The 19934-nt window shown below is 42.1% G+C and overlaps 1 protein-coding gene across 1 annotated transcript; it reads right to left on the bottom strand.

The window, feature by feature from the left end:
* Window positions 1-1240: 1240 nt before the first annotated feature.
* Window positions 1241-9049, bottom strand: irf5 (interferon regulatory factor 5). The gene is made up of 9 exons (XM_084049943.1): window positions 8715-9049; window positions 7350-7677; window positions 6452-6638; window positions 6257-6282; window positions 6139-6166; window positions 4807-5229; window positions 3955-4344; window positions 2974-3092; window positions 1241-1992 (listed from the first exon to the last, which is right to left on the bottom strand). The coding sequence occupies exons 2-9, from the start codon at window positions 7521-7523 to the stop codon at window positions 1804-1806; spliced, it is 1536 nt and encodes a 511-aa protein (XP_083906069.1). The 5' UTR covers window positions 7524-7677; window positions 8715-9049; the 3' UTR covers window positions 1241-1803.
* Between the last annotated feature and the right edge of the window lie 10885 nt (window positions 9050-19934).

Below are 19934 nucleotides of genomic sequence, written 5' to 3'. Positions count from 1 at the left end.
GCTGTATGTATGCATCCTGACCGATCCCTAACTGCACAAGTACCCTCACTCAGTAATCCGAATCCCTCCATTTAATGGGGATCTAGCCTAGATCTAGCCACTTTCTAGCCCTCCTCCAGGGTAAGCTGATGTCATAATCACACTTCTCTTTTGTATTACATTTTGTCATGTTCAGACCCCATTCACAGCATGTTCAAGTCAAACAGGTTCATGTTTGTTTAGCACCTACTTGGGAAGAATGGTTTTCCTTACTGTTCTGGAATCCCCGAAAGAATTGCCAATGTCATCTGATATGCAAAGTTGGGCTCTCTCAGGGGGTGGGATGGTTTTGAAGATGGCCATACATTTTCTTGAATTTAAATTACATTGTGCTTTAGGGGACACACTGTATGTGCATTTCAGTTCATTGTTGATTATCATAATCTATAGAAATAACATTTACTATAAAATTGCAGAGAAAATTCCGCTGTTTGTTTTGGCCCTTCTGTTCCTACAAATTCCATGATGCATTTTGTGGGCAAGCATCAGCCTGGCATGCCCATATGGTATATATCCGCCATTTACTCAACCTGATTCATATTTGCTGAAGTTAAGATTGCCATTTTTGCTGTAAATACAGTGAACGAGGACATCTGTCACTGGGGGTAGCTGCATAACAAATATTAGTCCAGCTTAAAAGGTCCACTTCAGTTATTTTCAACCGATCTTCATAAAAATGGTCCATGCTCATTTGTTTACTCACTGTCTCAGAGGGCCATGGATGGACAGTTCGGACGCCAAATTCAAGCTATTTAAAACTCCAGGCTTTCTATTCCTGGAAAGTTAGCATGCTATAATATAAACATTGTTTTCACATTAATAAAACTTAAATCTGCCTACTGCTGATGTCACTGGTAGGTGGGTTTCTAAACTGTCCACAGCCCTCCTGAGACAGTGAGGACCTTATATGAAGACGGGTTGAAGTGGTTCTTTAGGGGTCATCACGTTCATGGTTTTTACTTTTTACCCCAGTGATGTCATTGTGGTAACACTTTTCAAAGAAACAAAGCTGCTGTTTTTACAGCTGTGAATAAGAACATTAGCCTTACAACAAATACTGTATATACTAAGATGTTAAATTGTGATAGCGTCCCTTCTAAGGAAATAATGCAAATCTTTTATTTTATGGATACCAATTCTGTTTTGCCTCCCAGAAATGCTGCTTAGAAATTCTGCTCTCTGACAAATTAGAATATTAAACTATTGTTTTGGTAAGGGAGACCATAACCATGTAGGATTTATTCAAAACATTCAAATATGTTTAACATTGACAACACAACTTGACACTTGAGGAATACTGCAGTGGTGTTTATTGAAATTGTTAAATTCTAAGGATACTCCGTTTCTAATTAAATTGGCCAAGCAACATTAAACACAGCTGTTAGGGATGCCTGATGAGTAGTGACTTGGACAGAACTTTAGTGCAGACCATACGCTTTTGAGTGTGAGGACCGTGGTTCAAATCTCTCTCTGCCCTCATCTTCCTGTCTCTACATGGACCTATCTGAAATAGAGCATGAAAATGCCGAAGCCAAAAAAATATCTTTAAAAAATAAAATACAGTGGTTAGAATGATGGCTTTAGATCCCTTCAGGTTAACTCAACATGAAGTTACTGCTATAACCTCCCATGTTGGCTTGAGTCTCAAAAGCACAAGCTCTTGAAGGGCCTAGGGACCCCAGTGGGTGGGCACACTTTAATGGCCTCAGGCTTTGGGTGTTTCCCAGAATCTTATTTTTTATCCCCAATATGTGACCCTCTGGTTCAAGGTCCATTACTGGCCCAGGGACCCTGGATGTGTTGGTTCTGAAGGAGTCTCTGTAGCTCCTTAAACTGCTCCACTGTGTGGTCCTTCACGTCAGGGTGCGAGATTTGTAGTCGGATGCTGTCTAAGGACCAATTGAGCTCTCCAGAGAACATCTCTGTCAGGATCCTTGCCGCGACTGGGACCACCTATGGAGAACAATGTTTATTACTACTAGAGAAGAATTTAGTAAGTTTATCATACTCTATATCATACTCTCTCCCCCATGTAAAGCGACTTTGAGTACTTAGAAAAGCACACAAAACAAAGCACATACATTTGAGATTAATATTATACAAATGGCAATATTTATGATAGAATCCATAATGACAGGAAATTCCCATGTCTGTTTCGGCCTTGATCTTCCAGTTCCTGTGACACATTTTGCAGGTGAAAATGGGCCTGACCAAAGATTCTTAATTTAGGAAGATACGCCATCCCACGCTTTGCCAGTAGGTGCGAAATGGTACACAAATGGTCTCTTAGGTGGGCGCCGTCTGACATCAGATCTCGCAAACGTCCTATGATTACTGTTGCTAGATATCTGGAGAGTGCGTTGCTGGAACAGAAAAAGGTCGATAACGAAGTTGTCTTTCTGAAAAAGTGAGTGTTAGGAAGATGTGTGGCTTGTGAAGAATGGATACAATATTTAGTTCAATGACAAGGGGGCTAAACAATCCGTCCGAACAGAAGCTTTGTTTATGTTCACTTCTACCTTTTGGAATGAATACTCGCCACCTACTTCTGGTCTCCTAAATAGGCAGACACTACGTCACACTGATACGGGAAGTAAAGCGGAGATGGCGTGTGTTGCTTTTCTATTGTTTGTTTAGGGCCTGACACACCCATAGGTCTGTATGACCGCCATTACATAAATTATTACTGACTGATTTAATCATCTTCATCTTCTGAAGATCGCTCTCAGGGTCTTGATTTTCAGAAGGACAATGTCAGAGGTAGCAGCTTAACACCTGGAAGTAAGGGTTTTAGTATTCACAGATACAGTTCTGTAGTGCTCAGTTTCATGTCTGGTAATGGAACATTAGCCCTACAACTAATATAGAGATAATGTTGAGAATCGTCAGTGTTCTAAGGTCAGTAGAGGCATGCTATACAATCAGAGCACTGACCTGGACAATAATAAGCTTCTTTTCTTTGGGTTTCTTGTCTGGCCAGTCCTCCCCAAAGCAGAAGTAGATCTCAAAGGGAGGAGGGCGGTGGGCTTCACCTCTCTGGAACAAAATGAGTCCTGTTTTCCGTATGCGGGGACAGAGGAAAAAATAAAGATTTCAGTCAAGATGAACATGATATCGCTGTTGAGCTAAAATCTTGTAAAAAAAACATAAAATCGTATTTTCATAAATCAATGCCTTATTGTATACTTTTGCCATATGACACATTGTGTCGCACAAAAGCAGCGAATCATTTTGACAATTTGTGAGATTTTGCCTATAATGACATGCCCAAATAGGGATGCCCTGTTGAAAGTGATGTCTGTCTGTGGGTTCTATAAATACTTAGCCGATGAAAATATATATATAAGATATATTTTTTAAATATATTTTTGGGGGCTTTTCTGCCTTTAATTGATTGTTTACAGTGGAGATGGACAGGAAAGAGGGAGAGACATGCAGTAAAGATCGTCGGGAACGGGACTCCTGCGATGCACGGTCAGGCTACTTTAGAGCCCAAGTGCCTCCGATGAAAAGTACTAACAAGAGCTTGTGACTAAATAGCTACACTGGATCCATTGGAACTAACACCAGTTTTTTTTTTTCATTTCCTGAAAAGTAACTGTCTGGACATAAAAGGTTTCCCCCTTCGAACTTTTTTCATCGTCAATTCTCCATGCATTCTCAACTACTGTGGTCCCTGTCACTTCCAATTCCCCCATTATTGGCCTAGGGAGAGTATAGACATCCATGCGCTTTCTCCAGTACACAGAGTTGCCAGCTGCCGCTTTTCATCTGAGAAGTTTCACCGGGAGACCATAACACACATTGAGGTTCATGGTATCTCCCCCAGGTCTGTCCCCACTAAACAGGCTGCAGTAGGAGTCGCTAGTGAATGTTCAGTATGACCGACCATTTGGTCGAATTTGTGCATCTCACCTTGCAGGAAGTCATTAAGGCTGAACACCTTGATCTTCTTTTCCCGCTCCATAGGGTTTGGCGGGCCCTGCTCGGGCATGCCGGGTCCGGACCAGTACACTTTGCATTGACACAAGCGGATGGCGTAGATGTCCTGCTCCCAGATCTCCAGTATCATACCGCGATCCATCACATCCAGCAAAGCCTCAGTGTAGAACTTCTGTTTCTGGTTCTGGATGCCGGTTGAGTCAGGGAACCGGACCTGCTGGAGGCTGACAGGCCCAAAGAGGTCCACCTGTTCCGGAGTGGGCTCCAGGTGGCCATAGTACAGTCGACAGCCTTGGGGGTTGCTGACAGTCAGAGAATCTGCCGTGCGACCGCGATATTGGAATTTCATGTCCAGATCAGTCACTGGCCACAGATAGAAAGGGTGAAAGACATGGAGTGAGCCTGTGTGTTAACACTAGATTTTTTTTTTCACAATGCTAATTATATTTAATTAGATGCACACTGTTAACTATTCTCATGCAAAGAATAACAAATGAAACGACAAATATGTTTGCCTGATGGTAACCACAGAACCTGCCACGCCTTCAGTCTTTATGCCAGTGTGTGTCAACTGCTGGGTGTGACAGACTGGTATGCATGTGCGCCAGTGTTACCGACCGCTTCACTAAGACCCACATAATCCACATAATGGCAAATCAGGCCACTGCTATTGTGATGATATACATCTCATATAACACCAAGTTTAACCTCGCTATGTACTGTATAATCTGAGGGATAAAGAAACGCTAATATATGCTGCTGCATGTGGTTGTGTCTTACGCATGCGACTATGGTTCCCACTGCCAGGGCAAATGTTCTACTCACATGGAAGGCTGCTCAGCAAGTCATACTTGAAGGGCTGAGCCTGTGCCTCTCCCTGGGTTTGGACCCCTGGCATGGGGCTATCATCCATAGGGGCTGGCTCAGGGGGTGCAGAGGCAACAGGGGGAGGCATCTCTGAGAGGGCCGTGGGTGCTATACCCAGCCCGTCTGAGAGTCGTCCACGATGCACAAAGTCACCCTGTTCCATGCCACCCACCAGCTGAACCTGGGCTGGGAAGTCTGACCGAGGAAGGTCAGCTGTCACAGGAAGGCCTCTGCTGGGATTGGTTTGCATGCTGTCAGGAAGATGGGACATCGGGATGAGGTGGGCTGGACGAAACGTGCCGTTCATCTGGGTGCTGTAGTGCGCAACTTCTCTGTGTGCAGGGAAGGTGGGGAATGGTGGTGGGTCACCAAGTCCTGAATCTGGAAGAGATTGTCAAGAAACATATCTTAACCACATGAACCCTAACTTCCCTATTCTAGTGAACATTCGGTCAAAATAGCAGATTTACAAGCTCACAATGCAAAGATATTTGGTGTACAGCTAAAAAGAAAGGAGGGGCCTGGTATAGACCCCTGAGGGACTCCGGTCAACAAAGTATATATATAGGGTCTCTCTCAGAGATAGAACACTTAACACACACACACAGTAAATGAGTATATCCTATATTTTAGCGTTAAAGTGGTTAAACACACAGCAAAACTTGAGTAGAATATTGAATTGGAATTCCAGACCCACTTTGCTGTGGCATCAACACAAGGGATGCCAACAAACTGAACAATCTGGTGAGGAAGGCTAGCTCCATAGTTAAGAGTTGAGCTGGATGATAAGGAGGAACCGGCACGCCATCCTGGAGAACCCTTCCCATCCCCTCTATGCCAAGCTAGCAGGGATGCCAGAGACTCATTCCCCCACAAAGCAACTCTCTTTTGTGCCAGTAGCCATCAGGATTCACAACCAAGCTCGACCCCCATGAGAGCTTGCACTGTCACCTGCAATGTCTGTTCTATTATTTGGGATTACGGACTCCTGCTTTGACTCTGATGGTACTGTCTGTTCTTTTTTTATTACTACTGACTCCTGCTTTGACTCTGGTGGTACTGTCTGGTCTTATCACTACTGACCGCGGCTTTGACTGGCACACAAGTTATATATGGGCTACTAGGATGTATTGATGAGCGATGATTTTTTTCCGTTCTCCAAATTTAGTCATATGATCAATGACTAATGTCAATACTCATAATTCAGATCAATGTGATAGCTATCCATTATGTTACGTCAGTGACCATATAGGCAACTCCTACAATAATATTTAAGGACCTTTTACTTACTAATTGTGAGACCAACAAGATTCGGCATCTGAAAGCATGAAAGTTAGATAAAGATTAAATCGTAAACCATCCATAGGAAGTACAGCTTCTGTTGTATCTCTCATTTTTAATTCCATACCTCTTCCTCATCTTCATCAACAGTATCTGAAAACCAAAAAAAAAAAAAATGTCACATTTCAGTGAATTTGAAATTCTCAAAATCAACTTTGTATATCCAATGATTTCATGTAACAGTACAGTTCCGCACTTTCAGCTCAGTACACATCATAACATCAGCCGCTGAGATTAAGCAGTAAACATCTGTTGTGCTTACCTCCATTAACAGGCTGGTCGCAAACCTCGTAGATTTTGTACGGCTGAACAGGGGTCTCCTTGGTACCATCATATTTGAGTCTGAACTCACGGCTTTTGTTCAAGGCACAACGCAAGTTGGCCTTCCACTTTGCTGGGTCGGGTTCATCAACTCCCTCTTGGTATTTCCCCGTCTCCAGGGCCCAGGCCTGAGTGGTAAACAGGGGACAAGCTGGTTTAATCATGAGCGTACAATTGTAACCGAAGGCACCATGGGTCCATTTGGTTACATTTGTACACTCTAAGAATTACAAGTGGATAAATTGAAACTGAGGATTTTAATATCTAGTGAAATGATGAACTACACAGGAAATGATTACCTGCAAATTACCTTTTTTCAGAAAATTACTGAAACAGAAAAGCTCCCTGAGAAAGTGAAATGAAACTAAAAAAAGGGTAAGAAACTGAAACAAAAAAAAGTACGGCAGTCATATCACCATTAAGGATAAGGAAGTTCTCCCTTAGGGTCTTTTCTTATGTGCTTCTCACTTTTCTCTGTGTTCTGCAAATGTCAATCCGGTGATACTTCCTATAGAACTTGTGTCCCCTGACTCCCCCATTATGTCTGTCTGGTGTTCCGCAATTTCTCTAGCATGCTATGGACTCCGCTGAGCAATAAGCTATAAATAACCACAGTAAGGGGAAATATAACTGGCAAGATAACGTATTGTCAACATGTGTCAAACAAATGACTAGTGGCCCACATTAGAGATAAGACAAAACTGATCCACTTTTAATCCCTTCTTCCTAGTGCTTGTATCGCTTTATCTGCTTCGCTTAAGTTCAACAGTTGAACATTCTTAAGCTATGAAATGAAATGAGACACACGAGACTGTTAAAGAATTCCCTTCAGGTGAGACCTTAAAGATTGTGTTCTCCTCCTCCGACATGGGCAGGTGACGTGTGGCATGCCTCCAGGGGATCTGGAAGAGCCTATGATCTGGAGTTAGCCACTGTAGGCCTGGGTACTGTCCGCTGTTCACCTGGGCTAGAAGCCAGGGCTTTAAGCGGATCCTCCGTGGTTGAGTGCTCATGGCTGAATGGCTCTGGCTGGACACAGGGAACACAAGCAGTAGGACTGGGTGAGGGGAGATGGGAATGTAGTGTTGAGGGTTGTAGGCTTATTATCGTGGGTTATTGTGGTCCCGTAGAGAGCGTTCTTCCAAGAAACCTCCAACGACGTCACACCTGGAAGGCAATAAAGTGGATGAATCAATGAGATAAAAAGGTAAACAACACAGAATGCCAGTATTTGTGATGGCAACATCCTTCTGTTTAGGAAATGATCCCTTTAGAAGCAGGGGCTGGAATTGGCACAATGCGCCATGTAATACAAGAGCAAGGATCGTTGCACTGAACAAAAGCAGCAGCAATCCACAGAAATAGAAACTTGATCTATTTTAAACAGATCAATAAAAGAAAAATGTTGGGACTAGTTTATACTTTTTAGCCAACTTAATTTTTTGTTGAGCTGACTTTTTTTTATTACCAAATGAAAGCCCTAAACACTGAATCAGGTGAAAGCAATGTGTGTCATCATATTATATTTCAGTAAACACAAGAAGGAATGCAATTCATTCAGAGCCAATGGGAAACTGTTTTCCCAATGACAAATCACAGACTTGTAAAGGCAAATGGTGGTGGTGATACTGACTGTCAGTCAGATCCTGCACTGAGGCACCTGTGTGTACACACAGGAATAAATAAAACACACATTTTGACAGTTTTAAATTTACCAGGTGCAATGAGCACCTCACCCTCCCAAGGTTAACATTTCTATTTTGAAGTGAGCAACTACAAGTGTTAAACTTATACTATCCACTCAATAGCAGGCATAATGCTTCTAGTTAGAACCAATCATAGTTTTTCACCTCCTGTTTCATTAAGAAGCCAATTCTACACAGGACTAATATGGTACATTCATTCGTACATGTCCTACCAACCACTACCAGTAATGCAGTAAGTAAAATAAGGCTAGTGGCAGGCTATGCCAGGTTTGTTTGTGTTTGTTTGTTTTGTCAGAGCAACTGTACAAAAGAAAACACTATATTTTAGCCTCATTTTATTGTTGTTTTAAACCTTAATTTTGAAAATGCCGTTGTCTTTTTACAATCAGACTGCTGGTTTCATCGGAGAGAGACTTTCACCATGAACAGTTTTTCAGGTAGGTCAGCTTATCTAAATTATTTTATAAATTGAATAAATGTAATTATGGTCCCACTTGCCTGATCTTGTAAATCCAAGAAATACTTGAGCAGCAGCAGCAGCAGGTGACAGACAGCTGGTCTGTGTTTCTGTGCAGGTAAGAAGTTAGTTACACTGTATCCAACTGAAACCTTACAGGTAAAGAAGTTACACTGTATCCAACTGAAACGTTACAGCACACAGCAGCTGCATTCGCACGTGTTCAAGATCAATATCGAGACATTAAAAATGTCTCAAACAACAATACGCAAAGCATCGTCAAACAAGCAGCAGATGTATGCTTTACAGAGGACGGCAACGAATGTGTTTGTTTGCAGAACTAGTATAAGTAACACCCTTCCGGGTGTTGGCACTTAGGACGGAAGCAAGCAAGCAGTGCAATAGCCCTGGTTCAGAGCATTAGTGAGTTCTCTCTAACGCTCTGCCAGCCGCGCTGCTATTCTCGTAGACCAACAATTCCACTACCGTGCGAGGTCTCCAACTTTAGTAAAGAATAAACAAAACTATTTCGCTATTCACCGAAACAAAGGCTGTTTTGAGGTGTTGAACGTCCATTCTCAAGGGTGGGAAGCCTCTCAGGACCCCCCACTCTCTTTATAATTCACTTTTTGGGTAGAAAATAAAATATGTCTGCCAGATGGAAATGATTGTATGTACTCCACTGCGCCTTCTACAGATCTGGTCAATGATAATTTATACTACCAGATCTGTAGAGGGCGCAGTGGAGTAAATAAAAGAATAGACGAATTATTTGTTTACCAACATTGAGACTGGACTGGACTGGACGCACAGGTGATTGTTTCATGCAATCAATTCTCAACCTGTTGTTTTGGGGTTTCGCTGGTTTCAGCACACCCCAATCCCCTCTTGTGTGTTGGCTAGTGAGGCGCGTCCTAGCGAGACCTGATAGAATGGGTTTCATTTGCAACCAGTATGACGCTTGCAACCAGTGTGACGTCGTCTATTCAGGGGTCTAGACATATTTTATTTTATGACCAAATGGTGTATTATACAGAGAAGGTGGGGTGCTGAGAGGCTTCCCACCCTGGAGAATAGACTTTCAACAACACAAAATGCCTTTGTTTCGGTGAGTAGCGAAATAGGTTTGTTTATTTTAACTAAAGCTGGACCTCGCACGGCAGTGGAATGTTCAGTCCATGAGCAGAAGTCACTAATACCTAGCAGTGCAATCTGAGTGCAACTGTGTGTTGACAGCCAGTGGTGGAAAAAGTACTCCATTCTTTTTACTTTAGTAAAAGTACAAAAGTATTGGCATCAAAATGTACTTAAAGTACCAAAAGTAGAAAGTATTCATTATGCAGAATGGCCCATTTCACAAGTTTTCAAATGTATAAATTGTATAATCTTTTGAAAATAGCAGATCTACCAGTACTTTCTAATGTTGGTACTTTAAAGTTCATTTTGATACTTTACATATATACATTTTGAACACCTTTGTACTTTTACTGAAGTAAATTTTGAATTCAGGACTTTTGCATGTAACAACAACAGAGTATTTCTACATTGCAGTTTTGATACTTAGAAGAAAAAAAAAAAGGGGGGGGTAGTACTTTTCCCACCACATTTGCTATGAGTCACGCAAAAGTGTTACAATGTGTTAAAGTGTTACAATGTGTTTTCTATGTGTTTTCCAGACGACAGCTGCACTGACACAGGGGCTGGAGAGAATCCCTGACCAGCTGGGATACCTGCCTGGTAAAAAAAAAGGCATGGGTTTCCGAGGCTACCTGCCTGGTGATCAGTGAGGATGGCGTATAAGTTAGCGGTGAGTGTTTAGAGGATTTCTTTGTTTTCATCGATTGATTTTCTGCAACAGTGTCTGACACTTCCTATAAGTATGGCAATTTCTAGATCCTGAGTAAAACATTTTAGTACTTTTTCCACCACAGGAGAGAGCTCACACAACACAAGTAGAGCAGAGCAGAGCAGGTCCACCAAGTTATATCTGACAATTTGTCCTCTGGAGGGCGCAATATCCTTTTGAATGGATTGTGGACAGGCAGCTGCAGCTAGGGCATCCGTCCACACCTACCAGTGGTAGGTGTCTTCTAAATCATTGGTTCTATAAGTGGGTTCTGGGGACCACCAGGGGTCCTTGGGGGGGGGGGGGGGGTACCAAGGGGTCCCCAGCAAAATGAGTTAATACAGCGTCGTCACAACCACTTTAACCATATTTTATACTTTGGCTATTCAAAAATAGCAGATCTACAAGCTCATAGCGTGTCACTTTGTGCCGCGCTATGAGCTACAGGCCTACAGATATCACAGAAATAGAGTTACAATACAGCTACATTTTAAAAGTATAGTAGCCTACATTACAGATAACATTACAGAAAGTAAAGTACAGTACAGATACATTACAGTAACTAGAGTAGTACAGTACAGATACATTACACAAACTAGAGTAGTACAGTACAGATACATTACAGAAACTAGAGTAGAGTACAACTATGGTAGATATCATTCATCATTTGGTAAGACAAGATGGTCATTGGTGTCAACATGCTTTCTGTCCAGGATTTCAATTAATTCCTCTCGCCATATCTTCCTTTTGTTAAGAGGCACAAATGTGAATTTCTGTTGCAGTGTATGCTTTTTTTTTTTTTTTTAAAGCTAAGAGTACCTTTTGGCGAGACAGAGCTGACAGTGGGGCCTCTGAGAGAGGAATATGAGCCAAGACAATTTACATACACCCATATTATATATATATATAAGATGGCATACCTGGTCCTCTCTCCTCACTACGTGTTTGATTGCTCTGTCTCCCATACAAACAGGGGAGTGTCTGTTTCTCTCCAATCCAGGCCATACACACCAGCCATGGCAGGAGTCTTGGCACTCAAAGGTATCTCATCTTCATAATCACTAATAGCATCATTATCATAATCATAGTCACTCAGCTATTATCTTCTTTTATTGAAACCTGTGTACAATATTCACTGAAGTATTTATTTATTTAGATTATACGTTCCATACATTGTTTTGCTGCCCAGCCCCTATGAACTTACTGATCATATACTGTATATATTCATACACACAGTAAATTCACATGCACCTGGCTCCCGTTGTGACTTGTACATCTGCAAATTCCACTATTTATTTAAAAAAAAAAGTTTTTGAATTCATGAAATTCTTGTAGAAAACAAAAAAGGGATATTTACCCACAACCCATAAAAATCTGTGTCCCGACCCAGTGTTTGAGAAACAGTGGTGTATATGGAGGAAGATGTGTCTGTGCAACAGAGGCCTGTCAGGCCAAGAAGGACACCTCCATGAAAATGTGATGATTTACTACAACCACTGCTGGTGACCTTATATCGTCCTTCTGATGTGTAAGTAAGATTGTGTGTCATTTTAAATCTTTATGGCTAGACACTATTGCAACAATACAAAGTTGTTAGTGTTGCCTGACTTATTACCGCATCGCAATACGATGGTTTGTGCTGAAAGTTTATGATTTATAAGTTGATCTGCAATTTTCATCACATACAGAGTAGGCTATAAATCTCCTTTGCCCACGATATTGTCCTAGTTCATACGCAAATTAGATATGATGCATCATGAAGTTTCCCATTGTGCTGAGGGTCATGTAGCCCTGGTCCAGAGCGTTAGTGAGTTCTCTCTAACGCCCTGCCAGACGTTCGGCTCTGCTTATAGTCAAAGAATTCCACTGCAGTAAAAATAAACAAAACTACTTTTCCATCACCAAAACAAAAGCTGTTTTGTGTTGTTGAAGGTCTATTCTCCAGGGGGGGGAAGCCTCTCAGCAGAAAATAAAATATGTCCGCGAGTCGGAAATTATTTTATCTACTCCAATGCACCCTCCACAGATCTGATCAATATAAATGACCATTGACCATATCTGCAGAGGGCGCAGTGAGTGGAGTAAATAAAATAAATTCCATCTGGCGGATATATTTTATTTTCTATTAGAGAAGGTGGTGCTGAGAGGCATCCCACCCTGGGGAATAGACTTTCAACAATACAAAACAGCCTTTTGTTTCGGTGAGGAGCGAAGTAGTTTTGTTTATTTTTTCTACAGTTGGAGCCCTCGCAGGGCAGTGGAATTCTTTGTCTATAAGCAGATCCGAGCGCCTGTCAGGGCGTTAGAGAGAACTCACTAATGCTCTGGACCAGGGCTAAGGGTCATGGTACTTTTGTTTCAGGGGACAGGGGGAGAGCAGCAAAGCACTTGCTGTAACGATCAAACAAACAAAATGCAAAAACACAAATCAAGCAAAACAATATATGTTAAGAGACACATTCACTGTAAATTATTGAGTGTTAATAATTAAAAAAAGCAGTGTACAAATACATTTGTACACCGTAATGGCATTATTTAAGTCAAGTGAAGACAGTGTACACATACATTTAGGCTTTTATTTAACACAAGGAACAAGAAGAAACTGTAGTTGCCCAATTACCAACAGCACAAATGGGAACCTATGTCTTCCATGCCACAAGCAAGATGTTATCACCCACAAATGACCCTTTTTGAGTAATTGATGAGACAATATTGACAACCATGTTTCTTCATTGACAACATTTATTTATTTACATATGTACAGTAACGATAATGGATATCTTTAAGATTGCAAACTGTAAAGCAAGGATTCCTTACAGGACCATACTGGCAGTCTGGCACGTTTAGCCCATTGACTCAACTCATATTATACATTTCTGCTAACCACTTTCCAAAGCATACTTCGAATTTTGAGGAAGCCATTGGATTCCATTCATTCAGAAAATCTTTAACGTAGTAAAGACATTAACAAAATAATTGTCTGTTTATCTATGATTATATGGCCAGAGCTGTGAATAGACAATGACATGTCATGTATCTGCAACAATGCAGATGTCACATGATCCATATTTGCATACCTGCCAGAGTAGATGTAATTTCCAGTAGTCTGGTGGATTTTTGGAGTTTGACGCTTTTATCAGACTTTACATACATATAATCCATTGAAAAGTTAAAAGTAGCAATAAAAGAGCCATATTTAATAATAACCACTACGGTAATTACTTAAAAGTGATCTCTTTAAAATTGCATTCAATTACAATGTGTCACTTAGATACATGGAGTGTATTCGTACACCGTATGTGGGACTGGAGTTTATCCAGACATGATATACATAAAGCGACATTAAAAGAGTAACATTCCCATTCTCTCAGAAAGAGAGGTGTGGGTTGCCACACAAAAAGGGTGGAATCCCCCAAAACGCATTTGAAAACAGGAGAGTTGGCAGTTTGTCATGTTGTGTTCAGTATGTCTGTTATGCGTCATAGCACTGGATGAATTAGTAGGGTAAGGCCAAACACTTAGGCTGCCATAGAAGCTTCCATTCCAAGACGTAGATATCATGTTGAATTGCACTAAATATGATGACTAAGTTTTGACCCATTGCATTTGCTGAGAGAAAGAATCATGTATGTAGAAGAGAAACAAAAGAAAAATGTTGTTGGCTTAAGTATGTCAAGGTGTGAAACTGGAGTCTTGTTCAAAGTGAATACTTTGTGAGGTATTTGTTTGTTAAGATCAATGAGTGTTTGTTTAGGATGTACAGTATGGATTCACCGCATCTTCTCTCTCTGATGTCTTCTGTTCAGCAGTTGGCTTGTTACCATGAGTACTTACAGTACATGTTCATCCTCGCTGCTCGTGCTGTCCTCATCACAGATTACAGCGTGCATGTTCCTGTAAGGGTTCTCCTCATCCTGCGTTTTAACGTTGACTTCTGGTTGTTGCTTTGGTGTGCTTTCATTCAGCTCCTCTATACTTGTTCTCCCACTGCTATCACCATGGTCTCCTGCACCAATACCTGTTAATGTACCTCCCGTCTGTCTCTTTTCTGAACATGTTAGTTCCTTGACAGTGGGGACGTGTTCAGTCTCCATGGCCGTTTTCTCTTTTACTTTCTCCAGCATTCTGTCGTTGACACTGGTCACGCTATGCGTCGAGGGCTTTGAGTCGCTCTGCTGGTCACTGTTCACAAAGCTTGGTGGAGGAAGAGGCATTGACTGCTTCCTTGTGTAGACACCCTGTCTGCCATGCAGACTTTCATAACGCGAGGGCTGGTATTCACCGGTGAGCGCTTCATTTCTGGTGGACAGCTCCTCCATGAAGTAGACCGGTCGACTTGAATCCACCTGTCGATTATGGAAAGAGGGAGCATTTAGGGTCCATGTGGAATTACTATGTTTTTTTTGGGTGGCTTTGCTTTGATCTACCAGGTAGCTACCTGTGTATGTGTGTGCACTGTGCACACATCGTTTAAAAGTATAAATGTTTAAAAGTATAAACATATCCACAACTAGATATGACCTTCACCATTAAAAGTATAAATGTTCACACCTCCACAACTAGATATGACCGTCACCATTAACTGACAATACAAAACTACCACTGATCCACAATAACATCAAGCACCACAGGGACAATGGAAATGCTGCACATGTACGCACAAAGCACACACTGTTGTAACCATTACAATTACATTACCACATGGAGTAGAAACTCACCATCTTATACCTCTTTAAGGTCTACATGAGCAGCGACAATCAAAGAAACGTGCAAGGACGGAGAGAGTCAAGATGAGGCAGGGAGGGAAGATTTGTTTTTCTCGACCACAAATGTTAAAAATGTGATTTTGACAGATGTTAGATGGCATGTTATTTAGACAGATGCTAGTTTCATTGTTTACCTGACATCATAGTTTCTTTGAGGCACTACACTGTTCTCTCTGCACTATATATTTATGACTATTTTGTATTAACTTGTTAATTGACTATAGAGTTCATGTTTACCCTGCTTCTCGCACTTATAGGTAGCTCTGGATAAGAGCATCGACCTGCTAACTGCCTAAATTGTAAATTCTAGGTGCGTATGCCTGATGCCGCTAAGTGCTTTTTACTGAGATGAGTTCAACCATGTGTCTCGCACTTTCAAGGGCAAATTAACGAAGATCTCATTTACTTGACTTTCCTAGGTGCAGAGTTTGTATTCAAATCAAATCATATCAAATCTAATAATACTGTATATTAACACTTACTGTATACTACTACTACTACAAAGTGTACATTTGGCAACATCTTTGTGTTTTGTTAGAATACCACGTAACAATACCTACATTATTCTTCCTTCTTCCCAACAATCACATAATTAATCATTAGTTTGAAATATTGTCTCTTCTTGCTCTGAGTAAGGGTCAGGTTTGCATGTGCCAAAGTGGTACATTGCTCGAGACAACCCTTACCACGTTCGGGTGCTTTCCCAGGGCGACGGCCCCTCTGTCTGCTGGGTCTTGCCTATCTCTCCTTCTCCTGACTGCTCGAAGCAGCAGAAGCAACGCAGACACAAGCAGCAACAAGATCACACCTGCGACCCCCCCGACCAGCCTCTTATCCATATCACCAAACAGCTGCTGCTCCTCCGAGAATGGACTCCAGGGTACTGCAAGGAGATTGTTGGGGCCAGAGGGGTAGGGGGTCAAAGACAGAAGTATGCTACACATTTCTCCAACAGCATTGCCCCCATTAGTTTAACCTCAGACACCCGTCGTGGCTTTCCAGCTGCACTGTTATTTATCTAATCACCAACTGTTACCTATCAGCGCTTATGAGATGAGAGGAGTGTTGGCCATTCGGGTTCAAATGGCTCAGTGATACCATTGACATATGTCATTGGCTGGTGTGACCAGCACTGAGGCAGAGGATGGACTGGGAGATAATAGAGTTTTATCTTGCAGAGAAGGGAGGAGTAATGCCCCTTCAGTTGGACAAATTAGCAAATTATAAATGATTGGCTTGGCAGCAGGTTTGAACTTGAACTGTTCAACACATGACACCATGCTGTGTCTGTAAAGTACTGCGCTCACCCGTTTGGCTTTCCTGTAGAACCTCAATCTCCACTAAAGCTGTCGCCACTTCCCCTGAGTCCTCGTCCTTAGCGACCACCTGTAGAATCATGATCACATAACGGTATTGGAATTAAAGGGACACTAGCGTCACATTTTTGATGAGCATTGCAGTTAATTGTTGATGCGTACCGCTAGTCCTGATAAAATTGTAATTAGTATTTAAAAAATCTGACAGGAGGAACTGATTTACTCGGTATTGGTGATTAGTAGTGGAATATAGACAATAAAAACGATTCACAAACGTATAACCACATTAATTTCCAAGAAGTGCCATATTTCATTACAATCATTATTGTTATGATTCTAACATTGCAAATCGATTACACTAACCTTAAGATCGATTGATCAGTAGCAAAATGTTTGCAGTATCATCAATACCTGAAGAATGTGGCGCCTGTCAGAAGCTTGCAACCGGTCAGTCCTAACGATCAGAACACCCTCCTGGGTAATATGATATAATCCCTCGCTGGCCTGCAGGGGCTGGATGGAGTAGTGCATCTTGGGATTAACCCCCTAGAAACAATATAACATTTCCCCAGTCACTTTTTCAATCTTCCGAAACGTGGGGCATGTACATAGGATGACACCCCATATACAGTATTGAATGGTTACACTGATTGTGTACACTATGTTTCATCTATTTTTTATTCAGCACAGAGAGAACGCGGGCGCTCCATCTCACTCTCCCCCTTACATCTCTGAAGTCCTTGTCTACAGTTTGGACGAGGAGCACTTGGTTTCTATAAGTGGACACGATAGTGGCAGGGATGAAGTTCTGGATCACAAAGCCCTTGTAAGTTGTTTGATTGAAGGCCGGTGGAAAGCTGTTCTCCGCTACGACATTTACCAATGCCGTCGTCACGCTGTACTTCTTTGGGTCATTCAGCTGAGAAGCCTGTAGGTGGAGGACATTGTGGTACACACAGAATTACCAGTTTTTTCACTTATACATTTGAAACAGAAAAGACGGATTTGTAAGACATTACTACCATGATACGCAGTCTGAATGTTGATGTCAGTTGTCTGTTTTCCACCCGTTTAGTTAACGTGATTTCTCCAGTGTCATTGTTGATCATGAATCTGCCACTGTCAGCACCTGATGGGTCCAGCACACAGAGAGACCCTCAAATAGCTTATTTGCATTCAAGGACTATTCTAACATGTGTGCATAGTGTGGCATAAGTCTGTACATTTTGTATGATGTCCACTGTGCACAGAAGAATTAAGAGTTGGGCCTTCACCTGAAAGAATTGTGTAGGTCAGAGGAGTGTCCAGGCTTCTGTCGCCGTCCTCTGCATGTATCGGTCCTGGAGAAAATTCTAGAACCACATCCTGTAATGCAGAGGTGGGCAACTTTGATGATGGAGAGGGCCACTATATTTCCACATTCACTCCAGGGGGCCACATTGCATATACTGTCAGGCAGACACCTCATATCTCCGTATTTTAACTTTTTTCAGAAATGAATGCCGTACTTCGCCGCTCTATGTCATACAAAAGTAGCAAAAATAGCCGATCTACAAGCTCAAAACGTGACGCGTTTTGAGCTTATAGATCTGCTATTTTTGCTATTTTCTAATTGGAATCATTTTTTTTGCAGCTGAAATCAATAATATATCATCAGTATTCCGATATTAACCTGCGGGCCGCATTAAGTGAAGGTGGGGGCCGCATGTGGCCCCCGGGCCGCCAGTTGCCCATGTATGCTGTAATGGAAGAGTTTGCTGCATCTAAATTTACACCAAACATTTATTACACCATGGTTCACCATGGGTCCGAAAAGACAATATCACCTGTTGATTCTCTGTGATGTTGGCTGTGTAGACGGGGTTGGTGCAGACAGGGAGGTTCACATTTGTAGAGGCCGGCGTGCAGGGGACAAACTGTGGGTACTGGTCGTCACCATCCAGGATGTTCACAGTGACTGTGGCGGTCACATTGTACTTCTCCCTGGTGTTGGTTTCCTGCAACAGCCGTTGATATGATATCAAACAGTGGAGATCAGCAAATAATGTGCTTTGATAACTGTCAGTAGCTCCCTCCAGCAGTGTCACTAGCAAAAATACATACATACTGTTGTTTTGAGCCTATTTAGCCATCTATACCAGCTCAGTGGCCTTGTGATTAGAGGGTCCGCCCCAGAGATTGGGAGGTAAGGGTTTGATTCCCGGGCTTTATACCAAACACTATGGGACCCAATGGCACTCAACATCAAGGGTTGATTGGGGGTAAGTCCCTGTGACATACAGGGGGTGTACTTGTACATCATGGCTGGGGGATGTGCGTGTACATCAAGCCGCCTCAACGGAACAGAAACAGGAGAAACGGGTTCCTGCCCTATGGGCCACATGGCTCGGCAAGGCTTACTTATTACTTACTTAGGCTTACTTATCAGTGTATTCAGAACCCATCTTGTGAATACACTGATGGATTTCATGATATTAGATGTTACTATCAGTTGCACAGTAACACCCTGTGGCCTTAATGGTTGTGCTCTAGATTCAAAGCTTTCCTATTGATTCATTAAAAAGATATTAACAATATTACCATGGCGTAGATGACCAACTGCAGCTGTGTTTTGGTCTCATAGTCCAGAGGCTTGTCCAGGACAACATTCCCGCTGTTGGGCAAATCTATCCTGAAGTAGCTGGCATCAGGCTAAATTGGAGATGACATGTTTAGTCAGTAATGCCCATCAGGATTGAGAGGAAGAGTTGGTACACCACTAGCATGATTTATAGGATAAAGAAAGGCACACAAGACTTTATATACAGATGGCTGCCCAAGTATTGGTCACAATATATTGTAGGCTAGCGGGGGCTTTGTATCAAGCCATCAAGCTTATTAGTCCGACTTTTGGCAGTGTAGAGCAGGGGTCTTCAACAGGGGGTCCGGGACCCCTAGGGGGTCCTCAGAGTTAGTACAGGGGCTCCGCCAAATATTTGTGTGATGGGGAACGCTATACGAAAATAACTGATGTACAAGCTCACAACGCCTCGCGCTGCGAGGCGCTGTGAGCTTGTAGATCAGCTATTTTCTGAGAGTTGGTGTAGAGGAAAAAAAGAGCCAATGGTCAAGTCAAGTTCACTAAATATTGAGGGTTTAAAGGGTTAATTATCTGAAAATACGCATTAGCATGAATCCAACTATTTATGAAATCTATGAAAAAGTTTAATCTGCGACACAATTGTATACAATATGTAGTGGGGGGGGGGGGGGGGGGTCCCTGCTTCATCTGTCTCTCAGCCAGGGGGTCCTTGGGCTGAAAAACGTTGAAGACCCCTGTGGTAGATAAAATAA

Source organism: Gymnoscopelus microlampas (assembly GCF_963454915.1).
Source record: "Gymnoscopelus microlampas genome assembly, chromosome: 23".
Classification (NCBI taxonomy): Eukaryota; Metazoa; Chordata; class Actinopteri; order Myctophiformes; family Myctophidae; genus Gymnoscopelus; species Gymnoscopelus microlampas.
This window is presented reverse-complemented; position numbering and strand designations above follow the sequence as displayed.